General features: G+C 41.3%; 1 protein-coding gene across 6 annotated transcripts in view; it reads right to left on the reverse strand.

Annotated features, from left to right (window-relative positions):
• RIPOR2 (RHO family interacting cell polarization regulator 2) overlaps positions 1-22308 on the reverse strand; it is a 243604-nt gene that overhangs the window by 53368 nt on the left and 167928 nt on the right. For all 6 annotated transcript variants that reach the window (XM_030928118.1, XM_010365178.2, XM_030928119.1 and 3 more), the window contains exons 2-8: positions 17791-17917; positions 15739-15894; positions 14977-15055; positions 12984-13007; positions 11187-11240; positions 7408-7557; positions 3039-3102 (exon numbers count right to left, since the gene is read on the reverse strand). In XM_030928118.1, the coding sequence (XP_030783978.1) occupies positions 3039-3102; positions 7408-7557; positions 11187-11240; positions 12984-13007; positions 14977-15055; positions 15739-15894; positions 17791-17917 (654 nt within the window). The remainder of the gene's footprint in view (positions 1-3038; positions 3103-7407; positions 7558-11186; positions 11241-12983; positions 13008-14976; positions 15056-15738; positions 15895-17790; positions 17918-22308) is intronic.

Here is a 22308-nt window from a genome sequence, read left to right on the forward strand (position 1 = left end):
GCCACACCGGTCTACTTGTCACCTCTGAACAGGCTTCCCTCTGGTGAATGCTATTCTGGTGCTGTTCACCATTTGTTACACTGGGAAGCCTTCCTCTTTCCTGCTCCCCTCCCCACCTAGAGAGGTGAGTGGCAACCTTTTCCTCCTCTCCCCTCCTGCTTCTGCAGCAAGCTGGGTTACACTGTTGTTCAGGTGGTCATTTATTCCATTGGATGAGAATGCACAGCCTCATATGTCCCTTTTCTCTGGTAGACCATGTGGAACTCAAGGCCAGGGACCAGTCATCAGAATGCAGTCTAGTGCCTAGCCAATAGCAGGCACTTAGTAAGTACTTGCTCTATTCTCTTTAACATCACTACCCCAAAAGGTTGTTGTCTAGTGTTGAGGGTGGGGCAAAAGGGAAGTGAGGAAGGGTGTGGTGCAAGGAAGTTAGGGGTTGCTGGGTCTGAGAGTATTATGACATACTCTCAGTTTGTCAATATGCATGTTGGAAGTAGTTTTTACCAGAATGAGTAGCAGATGAGAAAGCAGTTAATTGCAAAGACAATAGGATTTCTTGGCAGCATGAGAAGGTTTCCCTTTCTCTTTATGGAGGAAGAGAAAGATTTCCATGGGGGTGTTTACCCTTGAAAGGCTTCACAGATGTAGTTTCTGAATTTGCATGTTAGATGAGGACAGTGGAGGAGACAGGAGTCTATCAATGAGGAAGGAGATTCAGTTTCAGGCCTGAAAAACCCCATGGAAGAAATCAAGTGTTCAGGTAGACTCTCAGGAAGATCAGGCAGGAGAGCACGAACAACAGAGAGAGGGGGAGACGGAGGAGTGGGAGCCACAGCAAGTTCATCAGCCCATCAGGGCTGTGATGTAGCGGGTGGCCAGGTCCCCCAGTAGGTGGCAGGGACTCCAGCATCATCTCCTCACTGACCACCAAGCCTGAAGCTCCAGATCTGGTCCGAGGGTGGTCCCTTTCCTCCCATCCCACTCCCAGGGTGTGTGCCTCTGTGCTAGGTTGAAGAGGATCTGCCCATAAGGGAGACCATTCTTTGAGCAATGGTTTATGTTGTCTGCTCAGCTCTGAACTTCCCTCACAACATGGAGTTAGAGGTGGGAATGCATTAGGAACAAAGAACCCTGGAATTCAGTTTCTTGTCTGACTCCAATTTATGTATGACTCCTGGGACAAGTCATTTAACCTCTCTAGGCCCCTATTTCCCATATGTAAAATCAGGAAATTACCATCCCACAAAAATAGATGCATTTGTTAATACTGAACATCAGAAATATGAGAAATACAGTACTTATTAATATTAGCAGCGATAGGCGATGTGCATGATTTGCATTACCGTTAGGCTGCGAGACTCTGCGACTGTGCTAGTCTGTGTGGGTGGCGTCTGAGTGTTGGGGGAAGTAGAGGGAAGGTTTTCTGCTAAACACTGATTCAGGGCAATTGTTTTCCAGAATCGATCAGGCTGCTGATAGAATCATCCTCCAAGTTAAAATAAAAATTCCAGGGCCCACCGTGGGACTATGGACCTGAGTGATTTTGGAACCACTGACTCAAGTGAGGACCCAAAAATGTAGAGAATGGACCTAAAAACTGGAAAAAAGCACAGATGCCAGACTCAGTAGCAAAGCAAGTGTTGAAATTTAACACTGAATATTAAACTGATTCCCTACCAGATCTGCTGGAAAAGAAGCATGCAGCCATTTGGGAAGCTGAGGGTCAAGGTCATTTTTATTCCAGGTATTCTCAGACAGGCTCTCACATGTCAGTGCCTAGTGCTTGACAGAATAATTTCCCTCCTGAGTTAGGTGATTCATTGGAAAATGAAGCCCTCCTATCGAGCCCTTTCAAAAAAAGTCTCCTTTCTTTACTCCCTTAATTGCAGAAAGTAGAAAGAGGGTGATTAAATCCCCATTAGCAACCCAGGGATCAAGCTGCTAAGAAACCTCAGAATTGCATAAGCACCAGCCCTCTTCGCTGCAGTCAAATGGGCCAAAACTCAGAAGAGAAATTGACTTGCTGTGATGGCCGCTTATTTGACAGCCATGCCTGGCCACTGAGCCGTAAATCTGACAACACCTGAGCAATGCTCTGTTTTCTAAAATCAGACTTCGTTTTTGTTCTGAAGATGCTGTGGTATAACTCAATCATATATCTAGTTTGGAACTTTCTGGAATAAATACCAGAAAGGCACTGGGAGGGGAAAATTTCTCTGTGGGTTTAACACCAAGATTTATAAAATTTCATAGTTAGTTTGCTAGAAACATGAGGAGCTAAAGGAATAATTTAAACATCACCACAAAGAAGCCAACAGACAAGCTAGAATGTGGGACATTCTGTACAATGGTTTCTACAGCGAGTCAAGAGTAGAAAAAAAAAAAAAGCGGGGGGTGGGGGGAGAGGTTTGTTTTAGATTAAAGGAAGTCTAAAAGATATACCTAACAACCAACTGTAATGCATGGACCTTGTTTGGATCCTAATTTGAACTAATCAAATGTACAAGGCATTTTTGAGACAACGGGGGAAATTTGCTAATGGAATGGGTTAATAACCAAGGCTTATTATTTTTGTTAGCTGTGAAAATGTGACAGTACTTGGCATCGTGGTTATGTAAGATAACAACCCCATGCTTTAAGAGATGCATACTGAGGTATATAGCCGCAGACTGACCTATCTGGGTTTTATTTCATCAAAGGACTTCTCTTTTATCAAAGGAAAAACAAAAGCAAAGAGTTGGAGCAAATGTGGCAAAATCTTGCTAATTATTACATCTAGGTGATGGGTTTATGGGGGGTTCATTATAATGTTCTCTCCACTTCTGTGTATGTTTGAGATTCTGTCATAATATTTTTGTGTGTGTAGGTAAGCCTCAGCATGAGAAGCATCAGTAAACTATCAAAAGTGGGGAGGGTTGAGAGTGGGTGGCACTGCGTCTTTGCAAGGAAAATAAAAATAGCATGGGCTCTCAAACTTTAAGGAGCTCTGCGCTCTGCAGAGATGGCTCCTTATTCTCTCTAAACAGGGAAAAGAATACCTTTCATCTTGATGGAGAATTCTCCCAGCAGATTCTCTAGCTCTGCTTCAATGGTGCACATATTCTGCAAAGAGGACAGGAGATGAGCATGAGAATTGGCCTTTTACCCAACAGCTCAAAGCACACGACATTTTAACAGGAGCACAACAACTGCATGAACAACAAGAAGCATTTACCTGTTTGCCCAACAGAGCACAGCCTATGAAACGTTGTTGACAAAATGTTTGATCTGAGTCTAAGCCTACCTTTTAGTGGCATAGAAGAGCAAGTCAGATTATATCAAAAATAGACAAATTCAGAATGTGGGGTAGACTATAGGAATTAGCATGCATTCTACAAAAAGGCAGTATCATAGGGGAAAAAATTTCTAGATAAAGAGACTAGACAAACATAATCACCAAATGTAACATCTTAACCTTGATTACATTCTGATTTGAAAGTAAATCAATCAAAACAGTTACAAAAGACATTATTGATCCAAATAGGGAAAACTTGAAAATGGACAATATGTTATATAATTCTATAGGATGAAGGTCAATTTTCTTAGTTGTGGTAGTGGTATGTGGTTATGTAGGAAACGTAGATATTCCATAGGTTATTACAAGTAAGAGATCCCTGGCTTGATTTAGCCATTGTATTACATATTTCAGTGTATACATACTTCAAAACATCATGTTGTACACCATAAATATGTAACAGTTTTTACTTGCGAATTACAAATAAATTTTAAAAAGAGATCCAAGTTAAAATATTTATGGGGTGAAATGTCATGATGTCTATCACTTACTGTGAAATGACTTGACGGGGATGGAGGGGGATTTGATCATATGAGACAGAGGGAAAGCAAATATGGCCAAATATTACTGATTGGTAAATCTAAATAAAGGAATATGGTGTTCAATGTACTAGTCTTTCCATTTTTCTATAGGTTTGAAATTTTTCTGAATAAAAATGTGGGGCCAAAAGAGCACAAGAGTTGAATTCTGCTCGAATGAGTAAGGTGGGCTTCCTGCTGCAATGCCACAGCACCCCAAAAATAATTTTTGGGTCTGACAATGGTTCCTCTCTTTGATGTTGAAGGAACAGGATAGAGAGAAGGAGTAACACCATCTGCACATGTGGTTAGCTACATAACTACCCTCACCCTACTTCCTCAATACCTGAGGACGTAAATAGAACAACTGCAGTTAGAAATGAAAAGGGAAAGTGCTGCGGCCACGGCAGTCCCAGGGAGGCCCTTCTGCTGCATGCGAGGCTTCCCAGTGTAAGCCTTACAATCTGGATGCTGCTGCTGCTATGCTAAGCAGCCGTCTCCACTGAAGCTTGATGCAGGGTGATGTCTGCAGGCTTCTTCCTCAGTTGCCAGCCTCCCACAAGGCTAGGGGTTTGAGGGTGGCCTCACTGACAAAAGCACAGCCAGCTTGATTAGTGCAGGCTGATATTGCTTCCATTTGAATTCTGTATGCTGAGGACCTCAGCCTAGAAGCTCTGATTCTTCTATGTTTCTTTGTTCTGCTCCAAATGATCACTCTCATGGGATGCAAAGAGAATGGCATTGCTTTTTCCCTTGTAAGCTCTCACTACCTGAACTAGCTAGCAAGGTTGGGGAAAACTTCCTGAAGTCTGAGCTCTGTGTAGCTTGAAAGTCTTGAAAACAAAGCCTCAGTATTATAAACCAATTTACTTCCTCAGAGTATTGGGCACCTCTGTGAAGAAACAGGTTCCAGAAATATCAACTACGCTCTCATGCATGTCAGGATTGCTACCAGTATCTCCGAAAAACTTGAGAGCAGCTAGGTTAAGACTTGAGGACATCCATGGTCAAAATTTCCCCCCCACCACCACCCGGCACCCCTCCACGCCCGCAACCACTGATGAACATTGCTGCACACGCAAATGTACCTGAGCCACCTTGACCGCATTGTTAAATCCTCATTTTAAACCCGCATCATAATAAAATCCTGGCTTTTGTGGTTATGTGAGGATATATTTCTTTCTTGTTTTTGTGCTTTTTTGTTTTTTTGAGATAGAGTCTGGCTCTATCACCCAGGCTGGAGTATAATGGCGCCATCTCAGCTTACTGCAACCTCCGCCTCCCAGGTTCAAGCGATCCTTCTGCCTCAGCCTCCTGAGTAGCTGGGATTTCAGGGCACACCACCACACCTGGCTAATTTTTGTATTTTTAGTAGAGATGGGGTTCTGCTATGTTGGCCAGGCTGGTCTTGAACTCCTGACCTCAAGTGATCCTCCCACCTTGGCCTCCCAAAGTGCTGGGATTACAGGTATAAGCCACTACACCCGGCCGTGAGGATATAAACCCACCTGATACCAAATGTGGTATGAGGCTACAGAAGTCCTGGACTTCTTTCTTCTCTAAGGCAGTTTAAATTGCACTCTATGTCTTTGAATTTGTGAGCAAGGTCATGATGCCATGCCCTGACACTTCCTCAAGAGTGGCTGTGTCTGAAATGACCTGCAAATATGCCAACACAGACAGTCCCTGCATGCTGCTGGTCAGTTATCAGCATTTGTCCTATAAACGTCCTCTATAATTGGAAACGGTTCTCCTGATTTCAGAGATCTGTAGAAATGGGGTCTCATGAACTAAGATTGCTTCTAGGCCAGGAATTTTCAATCTGCAGGTCTATAAAGTAGGATAGGGGAGGGTAGGAAGAGTCAGATCTTTATTTTCACTAACATTTAACTGAAATTAAACATGTTTAGGTATGATGAAGATAGAAAACGAGCCACAGCATACCTGTGGCTTTGACACATAGCCATACCTGTGACTTTGACACTGATAGAAATCACATACATGTTCATGTCCCATCATTTATTGCAGATAACTTTAAAAAAAATCATTTACACTTTTCATTACTTTGATGTTTCAGTAGTTATTAAAGCCACTACTAGATCTTATAATCTGATGTATTAATAAAGTAGCAGCATAGAACTATGTCACATATTTGGCTTTTGAAATATTTTGAAAACTGTACTGATGATATTGAAATAACTGTATTTCAATATATTTTCTTCCTTTCAATTCCTATGTATTTTATTTTATGCATTTAAAAAACATTATTCTAGGCCAGGCTCGGTGGCTCATGCCTGTAATCCCAGCACTTTGGGAGGCTGAGGCAGGCGGACCACCTGAGGTCAGGAGTTCGAGACCAGCCTGGCCAACATATAGTAAAACCCCATCTCTACTAAAAATACAAAAATTAACCGGGTGTGATGGCACATGCCTGTAGTCCCAGCTACTTGGGAAGCTGAGGCAGGAGAGCTAGTTGGGAAGCTGAGACAGGAGAATCACTTGAACCCAGGAGGTAGAGGTTGCAGTGAACCAAGATCGCACCACTGCACTCCAGCCTGCGCGACAGAGCAAGACTCCATCTCTCAAAAATAAATAAATAAATAAATAAATAAATAATTCTAAAGGAGGAAGTTAGGTAAAGAAGCTATGCTTTCAGTCAAATAAAGAGACACACTTGGTTTAGACAAGAGGCAACGTGGGAGTGTACACACAAAGGGATCCTACTGACAGTCATCCAAGCTGTCCCTCTGATTCCAGGGCTGAGACAGATGCTCAGCTCTGGGAATTGTCCAACAGACCCTCTACAGGCTGATGACTTCATTCATGAAATCTGATCTCTGAACAAAGACTCATGGGATAGTGAGGAGTGCTGCTTTAATAATTTAGTCATTTCATCAAACACATTGGTATTAGGTGACCCCAGGAGGAGTGAAGACTTCTCTACCTCTTCCAGAGAGCTGGAAACCAGGAAAGCACACTTCTGTTCGTGGTTCTTAATCTTGGCTCCTTTATGATAAAAATTTCTCACAATTAAAAAAAACATTGTAGGCAGAGTGTTACTGATATCCAACACTGACATCCAGTGTAGCTATCTGAACCATACGGTCTGCTCCACTTCCAGGGATAAAACTCGGCTCGATTTACACTAGAATATTTAGAAGTGTGTTTCAATGACACAAATCAGGGCAATGTGGCTTATGCATTTATTTTATTTTATTTTAGAGATGCGGTCTCACTCTGTCACCCAGGCTGAAGTGCAGTGGCGTGATCGTAACTCACTGCAGCCTCAAACTCCTGGGCTCAAGCAATGCTCTTGCCTCAGCCTCTTGAGTAACTAGGACTATAGGCATGTGCCACCACTCTCAGCTTATTCATTCATTTTAAGCAATTCCACCGATTGCCTTTCTTGCATACTTTTGAGGCTAACAGTAGAACCTATCTTTCTAGAGAAAGAATGAGGTTGTGGGTTGCTGTTTGCCTTGTTCTTGGCAATTACCAACAATTCACACCAGGCCAGTTGGGATTTGGCAACTTAAGCAGGTTAGTGGGTTATACCTCTGTGTACTCCTTGTAGCTCCGATTGATCTCTGATAGACTCTCCCGGGCAGCTTTGCTGGCAGGGGATGTTGCGAAGGCTTGCTTCATTTTGCTAGCACCATCCTGGAGGCGTCGCTGGATACAGTAAGCTTCATAGAGTTCATCTACCTGCCAGAATCAAAACAGGAAACAGAAATAAATGTCAGGCTTGAAAGAAAATACATAGATCATTGTTACATGATTAATGTACTTTACATTTCTGACCTCTACAAAGAGAATCCTGTAGAAGTATTATCCTTTTAGATAGGGACCGATCACTTTTATTTTAGCCACTGTGATACATTTTGTCTCAAAACAGATTTTGCTCTAATCCTGTTTTCAAATTATGCAAAAGGGAAACGCCTCTTTTGCATTGTTTGAGGCCATCATTGGAATTGTTTAAAATGACTCCTAGGTGACTTTGTGGGTCCATGGGTGGACTGTAAGTACTAAATAAGATGAGAGCCTTCTGTAAGTACTAAATTATTAAATAAGTATTAAATAATAAAAATAAGTAAGTATTAAATAAGACTGTAAGTAATAAATAAGGAAGATGAGAGCCTTCTGTTTATAGAACAAACACTGAAAGGGTTTATACAATTTCATACCAAGGTGAAAACTTGGTAGTATCCTAGGCTAATATCACTTTAAGAGGTAGTGTCACAATATTAGGATTTGTAATCCTGATATTTACATATCCAGACTTAGTATTTCATAAAGTAACTTGGGGATATATATTGAAGATAATTTTTGTGAAGTCTTGGCTCAACTGTAAAGAGAAAAAGTTATTCTTAAAATTAGGGTAAAACACAATTGTCAAAATATATCAAACTGAACACTTAAGAACTGAACTCTTTTTCATGTAAATTATATGACAATTACAAAAAAAAATAAGTGGAAGCAATATAAATGAACTTTCTTTTGCTACACATCTATACTTCTGCTTCTAAATAATAATAATATACCATTTTCAAATGACTATTGATTTTATACTCATATAAGCCTGATAATCAGCTAATTCTTCTAAGGCGGTGATTCTCAATCAACCCAAGGCAATTTTGACCACTGGCATCTAGTGGGTAGAGGCCAGGCATGCTGCTAAACATCCTATAATGCAGAGGACAGCTCCTGCAGGAGAGAATTATCTGCAAATGCCAGCAGTGCTAGGGTTGAAAAAAATGTTTTTTTTTTTTTGAGATGTGGTCTTGCTATGTTGCTCAGGCTGATTCCTAACTGCTGGGCTCAAGTGATCCTCTTGTTTCAACCTCTCAAGCAGCTGAGACTACAAGTGCACATCACTGTGCTTAGCTGGGAAAAAAAAAAAAAAACCTGTTCTAAAGTTATTCCTAATGATATTTATCTCTACAAGTCCGGTACTATCTTTAATTGACTGCAGTTATCTACAATAATTTTCAGGCAGAAAACAAACAACAATATCATCAGGCATTGTCAAAAGCAAATAAAACCTATTACTTTGGGGAGGCATACTTACCTAGCACTGTTTGAATTTTCAGTTCAGTATGAACTTTGTTTCTTCAAAAAGGAAGCTTAACTATAGATCCAGAAGGTGGAGATGCATATACTAGATTTCAGAGTTTAAGAGTCCCCTTTTGTTCTGAAGGCAAACTTTTGGCTGCTCACTCAAAAGCATTACTATAACCTGTCTGAGGAGTACAATTTTCCATAATTGCTTTGTCTACACAGATATCAATGACACTTAGCTTAGAATGCAAACATTAAGAGACTAAAAATTATTCTCTTGATTAAAGGATTCTTTGTTGCTATTTACTTCAACAATGCACTCAACTCCACTAAGAAGAATGCCCAAATTGAAAAGAATCATCTTTAATCTTCAGGGTCAATGGATTTATCTCTGATTAACAGGGAGATATAAGACTCAAGGAGTGTCCTATCTGCTGATGACATCTTTTGGTTGATGGTTGGCGTACAGTGTGGTTTCCATGCTTTAAAGCTAAGCCTCATCTGGTGAGCTTGTTAAAATGCTGATGCCCAGGCCCCACTGTGAGGTGCTGATTCCATAGGTTAGGGCTGGGCCAGGAATTTGAAATTTTAAGTAAACATTGCAAATTGTTCTGATGTGGGAGATCCTCACAAAACTTTTAGAAACCCAAGTGCTAATATCTCTTCCAATGCAGGTCAGGCTATGTCACCCATGTGGTCTTCTGGGGAACGCCCCCTGCAACCCTTTTCCCTACTAGTGGGTACGCCAAAGTTTCTGAGCTTGTTATCCTTTCAATAAGGAGACAGTGCTCACAGGACCATTGGTATAGCCATAATGACTTAATCTATTACTTTGTGTAGCAAGAAAGTTTATTCTTTGTTTTTGCTTAAATATCAACCTATCCTAGCCAAATAGAATGAAACTTTTGGATAAAGTATACCTATGTAGTCACCTTAGCAGATAGCCATTTGTAGGCAAGCATTTATCTTACCTATGAGTCAGCAATGGCTCATTAAATAAACTGATTAATTGAATCATTCAATTACATATCATTTGTTAGGCATCTGGATATAAGATGTTGCAAACAGAAAGAGTACCACTGACCTTTGAAAACCATTAGGATTGTTGTATCTAACAAGCATGGATACAATATTGATAAATATACCCTTACTTCATACTGATAGTTTTCGTGCTGTTTTTTGAATTAAACAATAATAGGTCAAAGCTTGCCTGCCACATAAATAACTTCTGATGGATGTCATTGTTTTATTTATTGAGTTTCACAGAAATAGGAGCAATTTCAGATTTGCCTAGGTAGTAAATATCTTTCAAAGCAAGAATGTATGAAGGCAGTAGCATATACATGTGTATTCACACATACAAATCATCCTAGAATTTTAAACGGGAAAGGATTCTTAGGATCATGTAGATCAAATCTGTGCACCTCCCCAGCGCCACTTCACAGAGTGGAAAGCCAAGATTCACACAGATGACACAGCAAGTGAGTATGTGGCAGAGCTGGGACTAGAACCTAGGGCTTCTGACTCTTAGAGAGATCTGCTAAAATTCCCAGGCTTCCCACTTGGAAGAGAGGCTAATGGATATAGACAAATAGGAATTGATAATTGTGTGATTTAGCTGCCTCTAAAGGTAGATGTTTTCTAGCTGGCACCAGTAACTCCTGACAGTGCCCAGAACAAGGGGGTGATAGCCTCATTGTACCACCAGTGAACTATAGGGTTCAGGGCTGGGTGTGTGGGATACTGGCAAGCTAGTGCACATCTAGGGCAGAGGGGATAACACGGCACCTGAAAACCATGCTATATGAGGGAGAGTGGAAAGAACCAAGAGCTTGAGAGAGATTGAGGGAGGCGCTGAAACAGCGGTCTTTTGGTAGTTACAAGGCCTTCATGAAGAAGTTTATGGGGTACCAAGTGTTATGTGGAACCAGAGTGTAAAGTCAGGCAAAAATGAAGTTTTTTGTAGGGCTAGTTTGATTGATAGTTTAAGTACACTACACTGACGCTGGAAGTCCTCCACCGGGCACTGTGCCTGTTACTTAGCACTTAAATGTTTGTAGAACTGAGGTAGAGCCCAAACTGTGCCGGGTCATCAAGCCTTCCATTCTTATTGTTCCTCCATCTTTAGTGCCCACTTGAGGACTTAATTGCTAGTCAGCTTGGGAGTCAATTGGATAGGAAGTTCTCCATGCACTAGATACTACGCTCAGGCCAAAGGTGTACCTGATTAGCAACAGAACTGAAAAACAGGCAACGAGAACAGGAACTTCAATTACCTTACTAATGTGAAACTCCAGGCGTCTCATGTATCGTTCAATTGTTTTAATTTGCTGGAATTAAAAGAAGTTTGAGAAAGTACAGTCATTTATAGTTCATTTGACTCAGGCTTGTGAGAATATCTTTATTATATCATACTCAAAAGTACTAGAAAATCCAATATATTTCTCCTTTCCTTCCCCTTTCCTCCTATCTCTGATGCTATTTTAGAGGTTCGCTAATACCAATTTGGAATTTTTTTCTTATTTTGAGACAAAGTTTCACTCTTGTTGCCCAGGCTAGAGCATAATGGCGTGTTCTCGGCTCACTGCAACCTCTGCCTCCTGGGTTCAAGCGATTCTCCTGCCTCAGCCTCTTGAGTAGCTGGCATTACAGGCACTCGCCACCACACCTGCCTAATTTTTGTATATTTAGTAGAGACGGGGTTTCTCCATGTTGACCAGGCAGGTCTTGAACTTCTGACCTCAGGTGATCCACCCACCTTGGCCTCCCAAAGTGCTGAGATTACAGACATGAGCCACTGTGCCTGGCCCTGGAAATTTATTTTTGTAATACTGAATAAATATTCTGAGATGTGAACTTGAATTAGTTATCGGAATCCTTGTGTTTAACATAAAGAAAGGCCAATCCAATGGAAGTCATTAGATTCTGACAGAACAGTATCATATTGGAGTATATTTAAATTTCTTCATAATAATATATTTTATCTTCTAAGATTGTTTTTTTTTTTCCATTCACATTTTAGTGTCTCTGAAATTGGGGTGCATTTTACAATTGCTACTGGCAGACAGCTGCCTGTACAAGCTCAAAGATAATCATAGTTGTTCATGTGTTATCTCTTTGAGTTGTAATTATTATTATATGCATTTAATTTAATCGCCTTTTAAAATGTCTTCAAAAAGAATACACTATGATTCAGCGTTGAAATAAAATTATTGTGCACATAGGAAGGCATGGAGCAGCATCATATATAAATTTTTTTAAAAAGAAAGAAAGAAATCTGTGTCTAAATAGACCTAACAGTTTTCTTGATAACTATAAAATACAAATTTTAGGTGAAATGAAACAACTGTCAGATTTTAACTGGAATCCTTTTTTTCTCTTCATGGCACATGAAATAATGGTTCATTTTATAATCAACAATGACTTAGATTTGATGAAGTATAGTAATTTATATTCAGAGACAACACAGGTAAAGGCCTCCAAACGCTTGGGAAGTTCTTAAACTTATCAAAACACAAACTTATCAAAACACTACAACCCAGTGGCATTTTTATGGACGTAACCTTAAATACTTTATTTAATCTATAGATCACAGTACTTGTATTATCCTCATTAGACAAGAGTATGCATTTTTCCAGGATTCGAAAAACTGTCAGTTCTCTAGGATTTTACTGTCCCTAAGAGGGTCTCCCATTGACTTCTCAAGGATGCAGAGTTCTATTTTATTTTTTGAGACAGGGTTTTGCTCTCTCACCCAGGCTGGAGTGCAGTGGGTGCAATCATGGCTCACTGCAGCCTTGACCGCCTGGCTTCAGGTGATCCTCCCACCTCAGTCTCCTGGGTAGCTGGGACCACAGGCACACACCACCATGCCTGGATAATGTTTTATATTTCATCTTTTGGTAGAGATGGGATTTTGCCACATTGCCCAGGCAGGTCTCGAACTCCTAGGCTCAAGCGATCCACCCACCCCAGCCTCCCAAAGTGCTGGGATTACAGGTGTGAGCCACCGCGCCCAGCAAAGATGCAGAATTTTTTTCTTATTAGCACCCCAACACAGAATGGCAACTTACCTTGTCTAGGTCATACAGCACACCCTACAATAAAAAAAGGAGTATGTGCATTTAAACATCATCCTCCAAAAGGTTACCCATCTTAACAGAATGATTTAGCACACATTTCCACATTATCTGTGGAAATAATAATCAGCTCTACAAAATTCTACTGGATATTTTACATTTGCTTTAAAAGAATAAAAACGGGTTATTTTAAATACCAGTAAGAGTACATTTAAGAGCTGACATTGATTTACACTCTGTTTCTAGCATTGCATGCAGTCCTCCCTGCCCCTTGGGATCTTTAAAGTTTTCACTTGCTTTGAGCTCTCCTGTCCTACCTATTGAGGGGCATGGAAATTCACAGTCATTAAAAAAAATTTAAAATAAATGGTATGAATATAAAACATAGCAGTGGCGTATGTGTTAAAAAATACTTGCCTCGCTGTCTAAGCAAATAAAATTGATATTTAAGAAGAGTTCTCTCTTTTTTTTTTTGAGACAGAGTTTCGCTCTTGTTGCCCACGCTGGAGTGCAGTGGCGTGATCTCGGCTCACCACAACCTCCGCCTTTCTGGTTCAAGTGATTCTCCCACCTCAGCCTCTCGAGTAGCTGGGATTACAGTGCCTGCCACCATGCCCAGCTAATTTTTGTATTTTTAGTAGAGACAGGGTCTCGCCATGTTGGCCAGGCTGGTCTTGAATTCCTGACCTCGGGTGATCCACCCGCCTCGGCCTCTCAAAGTGCTGGGGATTACAGGCGTGAGTCACCACGCCCGGCCTTAAGAAGAGTTCCTGAGGCTGTGATAAGCTTTTCTGAAATTGTTTTCAAAGCCAGCTCATTTCCTGTGTGCTCACAGTATCGTAGTATAATCAGTGCACTATCCTCGTATCCTCCAACTGAAGGATTTTTAAGGAACAGGAGGTCTTGGCAGAAGCCCCTGCATTCGTTCACCGTTGTTTTCCAGGAGGGACATTTGCAGCCACTGAGGATGGTCAAGGGCATTCACCAGCTCTGAAAGCCCTGACACAAGGGGTTCCACACAGATGCAGGCAATTTATATCCTAACATCAGTAGAACACAAAAATTGTTAACATTGATAAAGCCTTGAATCTCTACGCCTTTGAAAAGGACAACAGTATACATTTGAGCACATTTCCTATAAAAGAAAAAGACAGCAGCTATGACTGTCTAGCTGCACCCCCTAGGAATAAGTTGAGTTTTCTTGGACTGATTTCTTGAAACAGTAAGGTATAATATCTAGAGCTGAATAAAACCATTTAAAATAGTGTAGACATTAGAACCACCTCTTCAATCACACAAGTCCTCACAGATTCATTAGAAAAGAAGAAATTTGCAACATAACATGTACTTGATCTGGTCTAAGAACTCTAACTTCTCATGGTGGTTACACCTTTCAGCCTCTTTTCCATCCCTGATTTTACAGATTATATTTTTTAAAAATTGGAGACAAAGTAAAAGTTCTAGATTCCAAATTCTTTATATTAATTTTTTATATTTTTTAAAAACAGAGACAGGGTCTCACTTTATTGCCCAGGCTGGGCTCGAACTCCTGGCCTCAAGCGTTCCTCCCGCCTTGGCTTCCCAAAGTGTTGGGATAACAGGCATGAGCTACCGTGCCTGGACCCAAATTCTGTATGTACTAACAATATGCTAGGAAAACTTCAACTTTTCATTTACTTATATTATTTGGGAGGGTGGTAGAGGACATTAAATTTTTTTTTCCTGATTATAAAGTTTCATGAAGATAGACATTTAAAAAAATGATCTCATAAACATGCTTGGAAAATACTGAAAAGTATTAAGTAGAACACATTAAGAAGAAAACACACCCTTCTTTTTCCTTCTAAGACATACTGGGGGGATGCAGATAGTACTCTGCCCCTTGGATCTCCTCTTCTTAAACATTCCTCCCCAGTCCCATCCAGTAAAAGAAGATATTTGGCTAAAAAGAACAGTGTTAACATCCTAATGACTGGATAGTACCTACCAGGCGAGAGTTTCTTTTCATGTCTTTTAACTGAGCTGTCAACTTGTCCAGCTCCGTCTGGTGAACCTCCAGATATTCACTGCAAAGATAAGACAAGATATAATCGTAATCTCTGTGCCTGTTAAGTGGAATCTGGTGCTGTTGCTGACTTTTCCTTCTCAAAGGGGATTAAAAATTGAACCTTGCTCTGTAGTTGGGGAGGAGGCTTTTTATTTTCCCAATCTTTCAACATTTTGAAAGCTCTAGCAGTGGCACTGGATACTATCCAGCTGGGAAAGTAGAAAAAGAGAAAAAGGCTGAAAGTCAAGAAAAGAAAAACCAATGGGGAGGCAAGGGGCAAGATGTCTGTAGAGTCAGCCCTGGCTCTGGCCTCACAGAATTCTATCTAGTCAAATAGAACAAATAGTGAATGTCCCACTGCACAGCAGGGAAGTCTTATTCTGGGTTCACAATCCCTGTAAGATATCAGGGAGGTTTCAGAACTCTCCTTCAGCAATCTCTAGAATGGATATGTCTGTCCATCACTGTTTAAGTGAAACTCAATACGGCACAGGTTCCAGGTCTCCATCAATGTTATGAATACGACGTGGAATACCAACATATTTCCCATCTTTGGGACTTATGTCAGGCTTCCCTAATTGTGGTGCAAGAATAAAATACCTCCTACCGAAATAGACATCTAAAAAATGATCTCATAAGACCAGCTTTTCTCTGACCCCTTGGTTCTTTCCTTAAAGTACATTATCAGGTTCAAGTTCTTACTCAAGTCCATTTTTCAAGGCCCTGTAGACTTCCTCCACCCTTTTAGGCTGAGGCTCTTTGGGGAGATTGTTGTTTTTGTGGCCTAAATTGTGCATTTTCTTCAGTTTGGCCTGAGGCTTCTTGAGAGCGGAGGAATTTTCAATGAAGGAGTTACACCTATAGAAAGAAAAAAAGAACAGAAGAAATTGTGAGGATTGGGCATCCAAAAGGATTTGACCAAAGAAAAATGTCTTCTATTATTTACTTATTTGTTTTAGAGACATTCTTCCTCTGTCATCCAGGCTGGAGTGTGGTGGTGTGATCACAGCTCACTGCAGCCTTGAACTCCCGGGCTCATGAACTCAAGTGATCCTCAGCCTCCCAAGTAGCATGTACCACCACACCCAGCTAAATAGTTGGTTGTTGTTTTTAAAGAGAGGGGGTCTCACTTTGGTGCCCAGGGTAAAGTGCAGTGGTGTGATCATAGCTCACTGCAGCCTTGAACTCCTGGGCTCAAGTGATCCTCCTCCTCAGCCTCCCAAGGAACTGGGACCACAGGCATGCACCAGCATGCCTGGCTAATTTTTTTTTTTTTTTTTTTGTAGAGATAGGGTCTGGCTTCAGGCAATCCTCCTGCTGTGGCCTCTCAAAGTGCTGGGATAATTTTTTAAAACTTTTTTTGTAGAGTGGGGTCTTGCTATGTGCTATGTTGCCCAGACTGGTCTTGATCTCTTGGCTTCCAGTAATCTCCAGCATTAGACTCTCAAAGTGCTGGGATTACAGGCATGAGCCACTGCGCCTGACCAATCTTGTGTTCACATTAGTGTCCTCTGCAGAAGGTAATGTTCCCAGATCTGAGCCATCCTGCATTTAGTTTCTTAGTATTGGATTTGTTAACTGCTGAAACCAGAAAGTTTTGTTGGGCAGAGGCTACCTAGAGTCAAAGTCTGGCCTCAGGGAATGTGTATTCTGAGTGAAAATGTATTGCTTTTCTAAAACGTCATAGGAAGCTAAGGGCAAAGAGCTCCAGGTGGACATAATTAACAGGCAGAAGGATATAATCCAACTAAAAAAATACATGTACTACGCAATTTTAGATACAAGTGTCTATGAAATTCAACGAGGATGTGAATAAATCCTTTTCGATAAGGGACCATAAGCATGACAAATAGCTAATTCTATATGACATTTAAAATACATGTAGCTTTTTTTTAAGTTTTATTTTTAGGAAGTACATTTACTGACTAGGTATAACTTATAACATTTCAGCATCTCTAGTAGTGTCAGGGATACAGTTTGCAGTGGTAAGATGGATATGTGATAACTTAAAACCAGAGTACTGATCTGATTAGGAGATGCAGAGGCTAGGCCACTCACTGACCCGGTTATCAGCAGGAAAGCCGAGATCTCTGAGGCCAGAAGCTGCCTACTGCACCCCTCCCAGGTTAGTTATTCGTTACAATCCCTGCCATCACCGTGTGCACAATTGGGACAATACAGGTCAAACAAAGCACATAGGGCCCCTCAGAGGGCAAAGACCTTTATGATAACAGAAAAACTGAAGATAAACTTGGTTACCTGTTGCTTATTCACTATCTGTTCTTTCTTTCTTGAGTTCCCCTAAGTCCTGTTTCAGGTGAGAGGAGATTCACGAAACTAGAAAGACTCACTCTGGCAACCCCTGTCTGAATGACACCTGCTCCCCAGAGTCAATCTGCAGAGGCATAGTCAGTATCCACTGCATGACTTTATAGCAAACATAGTCTCCAAAGTCTGAATGCAATGGAAAATGCGCTTCAAAAAGGGGTGGAAGTAGGGGTAGTGAGAGGTCTATGCATATATCACTGGTTTGTCCTAAATCCTTAGCCATCATCCTTGCAGGAGGAATTCTAAATGATAGAAAATAAACTATAGCACTTAATTTTTGGTACATCCTTTCCATAAAGAAGATTAAAATAGTGGGCAGGGGTGGGGGGAGGCTGATGACGCCAAATGCACACAGACCCTCTTCACAACATCAAAGTTCACTTCCTTGACAAGCTGCACCCCGGGAGAGAACCACACAGTACTTGCCTGGATCGCCTTTCCTGGAGGCCGCTGAAACCCGCGAAGGACTGGCTTCTAATGATCCCATTGGGCCCTCCAGGCGAAAAAGACTGGGATCCTACCAACATGATTTCCGGGAGTCTGGTCGGTAGTCCTAGAAGACAGTGGAAAGATCATCACAATTTATAGGCAGGTTCAGACAGAAGATGCACTAAGCTTGTCAATAATGATAAAGGCTGTAAAGTAAGCCATGAGACTGTTAAGTGCTTGTGAGGTTCTTTATTATGGAGTGTCCTGAAGACAAAGGGCTCAACTCTCAAAAGAATAAAAAAGATATCTATCTACCTAGATGAAAATAAATATAGCCAGGTGCAGCAGCTCACGCTTGTAATCCCAGCACTTTGGGAAGCTGAGGCGGGTGGATCACCTGAGGTCAGGAGTTCCAGACCAGCCTGGCCAACGTGGTGAAACCCCGTCTCTACTAAAAATACAAAATTAGCCGGGCGTGGTGGCACATGCCTGTAATCCTAACTACTCGGGAGGCTGAGGCAGAAGAATGGCTTGAACCCGGAAGGTGAAGGTTGCAGTGAGCCCCACTACACTCCAGCCTGGGCAATAAGAGCAAAACTCTGTCTAAGAAAAAAAAAAGTAAATATAAATTATACATAACTACCAAACTGCCCATCACTCTAGGTTTCCTTCAAGATTTTTTTTTTAAACAAGGTTCAACCACACTCTCAAAAACATGAAAACTGTTGCAACATTAACCTCCATTCAACAATAAAAACACACAAATAGGCCAAGTCAAAGTTTCAGATAAATCATGCATCAAACTGAAAACACAGTCAAGTCTTAAGGCGGAATTCTACACCTAGGGGTCACAAGGCTGCAACACTAGGTTTCTTCAGAGATGAACTTACTTAAACTAGCTCTCCCTTTCTATCTTTTAGAATATTCTGAAAGCTAAGATTGTGCCACTACTATGACAGTGCAAAGTAAGAAGGGTAAAGGGAGTGCTCACAAAAGAAATGATAATCTAGGTTAGATAAGAACACAAGGGCCAGGGGAAGGTAAGAGGAAAATACAGCAGAAAGCACACAACCTGTATTTCAGTCGTTTGCTTGGCTTTTGTGAGGACTTACCACAACAGACCAAGAAGCATCGTCAAAACACAACTTCAGCTGAACAGAAGCCCAGGGCTAGTTCCCCCAAAGGATGCCCCTGGAACTGTTAGGTAATTCTGTTCCTTTTAGATCAGGAGTCAAACCACATACCATTGTCTTAGCAGGTGACTTCAATCCAGAGAGGGGGACAGGCCAGCAGGAAAAAGGGGAAAGAGTTACTGCCCAGACTGAAGACTCCAAAGTGGGCAGACACCAAATCGTAGGCAGAGTGTTGACAATTGCCTTTTAAAGACTCAATGAAAAAGAAAGAAAAGCTAAAAAACAACAGCAGCAGAACTCTCTGGTAGTACATCCAGATGTAATGGAAAGACCAATTTCACTAGACCTTCCTCAAAGCTGCGCGAAGCAGCTCAGCAAGGAAGGCAGTTTGAGCGAGTTACTTCCCCAGAGACAGAAGGACAAATAGACCCCTCCCCCATGCTGCTGCAGGTTTTTAAATCCCCTCCCTCCCTCTCCAGGAGAGAGCAGCCCTGGAGTTTGTATGCATTCTTGCAAGGTACAGGTGCTGACTCACTTGGCTACAGGTCTGGCAATTGGCTTGCTCTTTCATCTGGGTGAGATGCAAATCCCACACTAGCTGGGGAGAAGTAGCTTACATTTTAGGGCATTCTCCAGAATTTTAGAAGTAATGAAGAAGTATGTATGAGCAGTAAAAGTAATAAGTAGGGCACAAATGGTTAGACAAAATGCAGGTGCAGATAAGGTTCTCTCTGGTTACTTCTCCCCAGCCTCAAGGCTCAAAAAACTCCTAATTCTGTTATAAATAATTTTTTGATACCACAAGGAAATAGCATTCGAACATAAATTTAATTTTCTCAGCAAGGCAATTTTTACTTCTATAGAAGGGTGCAACTTGCGAATGGAGTAATGGTGAGAGCACACCTGGACAGGGGAGGGGCAGGAGTTCTTATTCCTGACGCAGGGCCCTGCTGCTGTGTCATTCCCCTATTGGCTAGGGTTGGACTGCACAGTCTAAGCCAATTCTGATTGACTGTTTTAAAAAGAGTAGGGGTATGAGCCAGAGTGGTGGGGTGGGTGGTTTGGCAGGAGGGATGGTTAGGAACAGGTAACTAAAGGTGACTTAGGTCAGAGCAGGTGACCAGGGGTGACTCAAGTCAAACAGGTGACCAGGATGAGTCAGGACGGAGCAGGTGACCAGGGGAACAAATGTGAACTACTGATTAGAACTGGTGGTAAAGCTGTTTACTGAAACTAGGAGCAAGGAGAGAAAGAGAACCAGAAGGTTAAACTTTAAAATGGAGAATCAAAGAATAAGAGAGCTGAACACACTGAAAGACTGATTCTTCGAAGAGAAACTTGGGGTTCACTATATTTAACAATTCCTTTAAATACTTAATGAGGTTCTCCTCCGTGCACTCTGCTGGTTACTAAGAAATCTGTCTACATTTCTTTGAGGGGACCTTTCTTAGGTTCATAAAGCACGCCTGTGGTATCACTGTACACCATGCAAACTTCTAATAAACTATAGTGCTTTCTTGATATTTCTGTTCTTTCTGTACTCAATTTGACAACAAGCACCCACCTTAACATCTCAATTTGGCAAATTTTAGTATTCTATCTTATTTTGTAAATTGTTGTTCAATATATCTATTGTATCACACTCTTTGATCAAAAGAAAAAACGTAGAGTATTTGAAACATTTAACTGTACAGTTATCTCATACTTCCTAGAAATTATATTTTTCAAGCCAATTTTTCCCCCCTTATCCATTGGGTCACTGTAGTTTAAACAACTGATGGCTGGCTCCTATCCCCAGGCACTGTTTAATTAATATGGGGTATCACCTGGGTATGGGGAGGTTTGTAAAGTCCCCAGGTGATTCTGAGTTTTGATTGAACAATCAGTTGCACTAGTGATAGGCAGAAAAAAGAGAAAAAAAAAATACCAAGTTCATTGCAAATTTAAGACTTCTGTTAAAATAATCTGCTACAATTAATCAATTCCAACTCTTTCACTAAATGAATTAAACACTGGAGAGTAAAACATATGTACCAGATTGTAAAATAATTTTCCTTCTTCCTCATTTTCTGTAACAGGTGAACAAGGTTCTCAAAATCAGAACAAATGTCTGTCCAGGATCCTAAGATTGTCAAATGCTTTGGGAGGGGGAATAATGCTCAGAAACTTTTCATTAAATTTATGGTTGGGCACAGTGGCTCATGCTTGTAATCCCAGAACTTTGGAAGGCTGAGGTGGGTGGATAACCTGAGGTCAGGAGTTTGAGACCAGCCTGACCAACATGGTGAAACGCCCCCCCATCTCTACTGAAAATACAAAAATTAGCCGGGGGGCATGGTGACTGGTTGCCTGTAATCCCAGCTATTGAGATTACAGAGGCTGAGGCAGCAGAATCGCTTGAACCTGGAAGTGGCGGCTGCCGTGAGACGAGACCACGCCACTGCATTTCAGCCTGGTGACAGTGTGAGACTCTGTCTCAAAATAAATAAATAAATAAACAAATAATTGAGAAACTTTTCACTAAGTTTACATATGGAACTGACGGCCACTAGGAATGTGACTTGGGTGAGCAGTTTTGTTTTGTTTTGCCTTTGTAGTCTTAGAAATGATCATTATCTATCAGGAAAGAATGTGGCCCAGAGCTGGTTTAGGCTGAGATCTCTCTGTCTTGACATCAGTTCCCCTAAAAGGTGACACATGGCCTAAGGAGAGTCATAAAACAAGCATGCACACACACAAAGTCTGGCTCTGGAAGAAATAAAAGGAGGAGGTTGGGGCAGGGTAGTGTAGAAGGTATTAGGGACAAAAGTATACAAAACACTCCCTTCCCCATACCTCCCAAGTCTGATGGAAGGGTGGTAGTTCTTTGCTACAATTCTTCCAGCTTCCCCAGCTCTTCTCCAGTTGCAACTGATCTTGCACCTCTTCGTTATCAACTGTCATTCTATTGACCAGTCCACTCCTACCTCTTAGCGCCTTATATCTTTAGGTTGTTCCCTGGCTTCCTAGAAGTCCCAAAGACCTGGTCTGTCCCCAGCTTTCAGCAAAACTGTCTCTCAAATTTTCAGGTTTGAAGGATTTCATTGCCCCTGCCAGAGTAATCTGCATTTTAATAGCCAGTGCTCCACTGAACCAAAAGCCTTAACCTAAAGAAAGGACTACGGTAGAATTGCAGTATTACTGCTGGTAGGGATGTAAAGTGGAATTAAATTTTTGAAGAACAATTTGGCAGTATCTGTTTAAGCTGCAAAACATACTAATCCTTTAACAGGGCACTTCTTTGATAGCTCTTCCAGGGAAATACCCAAATGCATGAAGAGGCATATACAGGGATATTCATCACAGGCAATGTTAATAGTAATGGAAAAATAAGAAATGATAT

The sequence above is a fragment of the Rhinopithecus roxellana genome, chromosome 4 (genome assembly GCF_007565055.1).
Source record: "Rhinopithecus roxellana isolate Shanxi Qingling chromosome 4, ASM756505v1, whole genome shotgun sequence".
Classification (NCBI taxonomy): Eukaryota; Metazoa; Chordata; class Mammalia; order Primates; family Cercopithecidae; genus Rhinopithecus; species Rhinopithecus roxellana.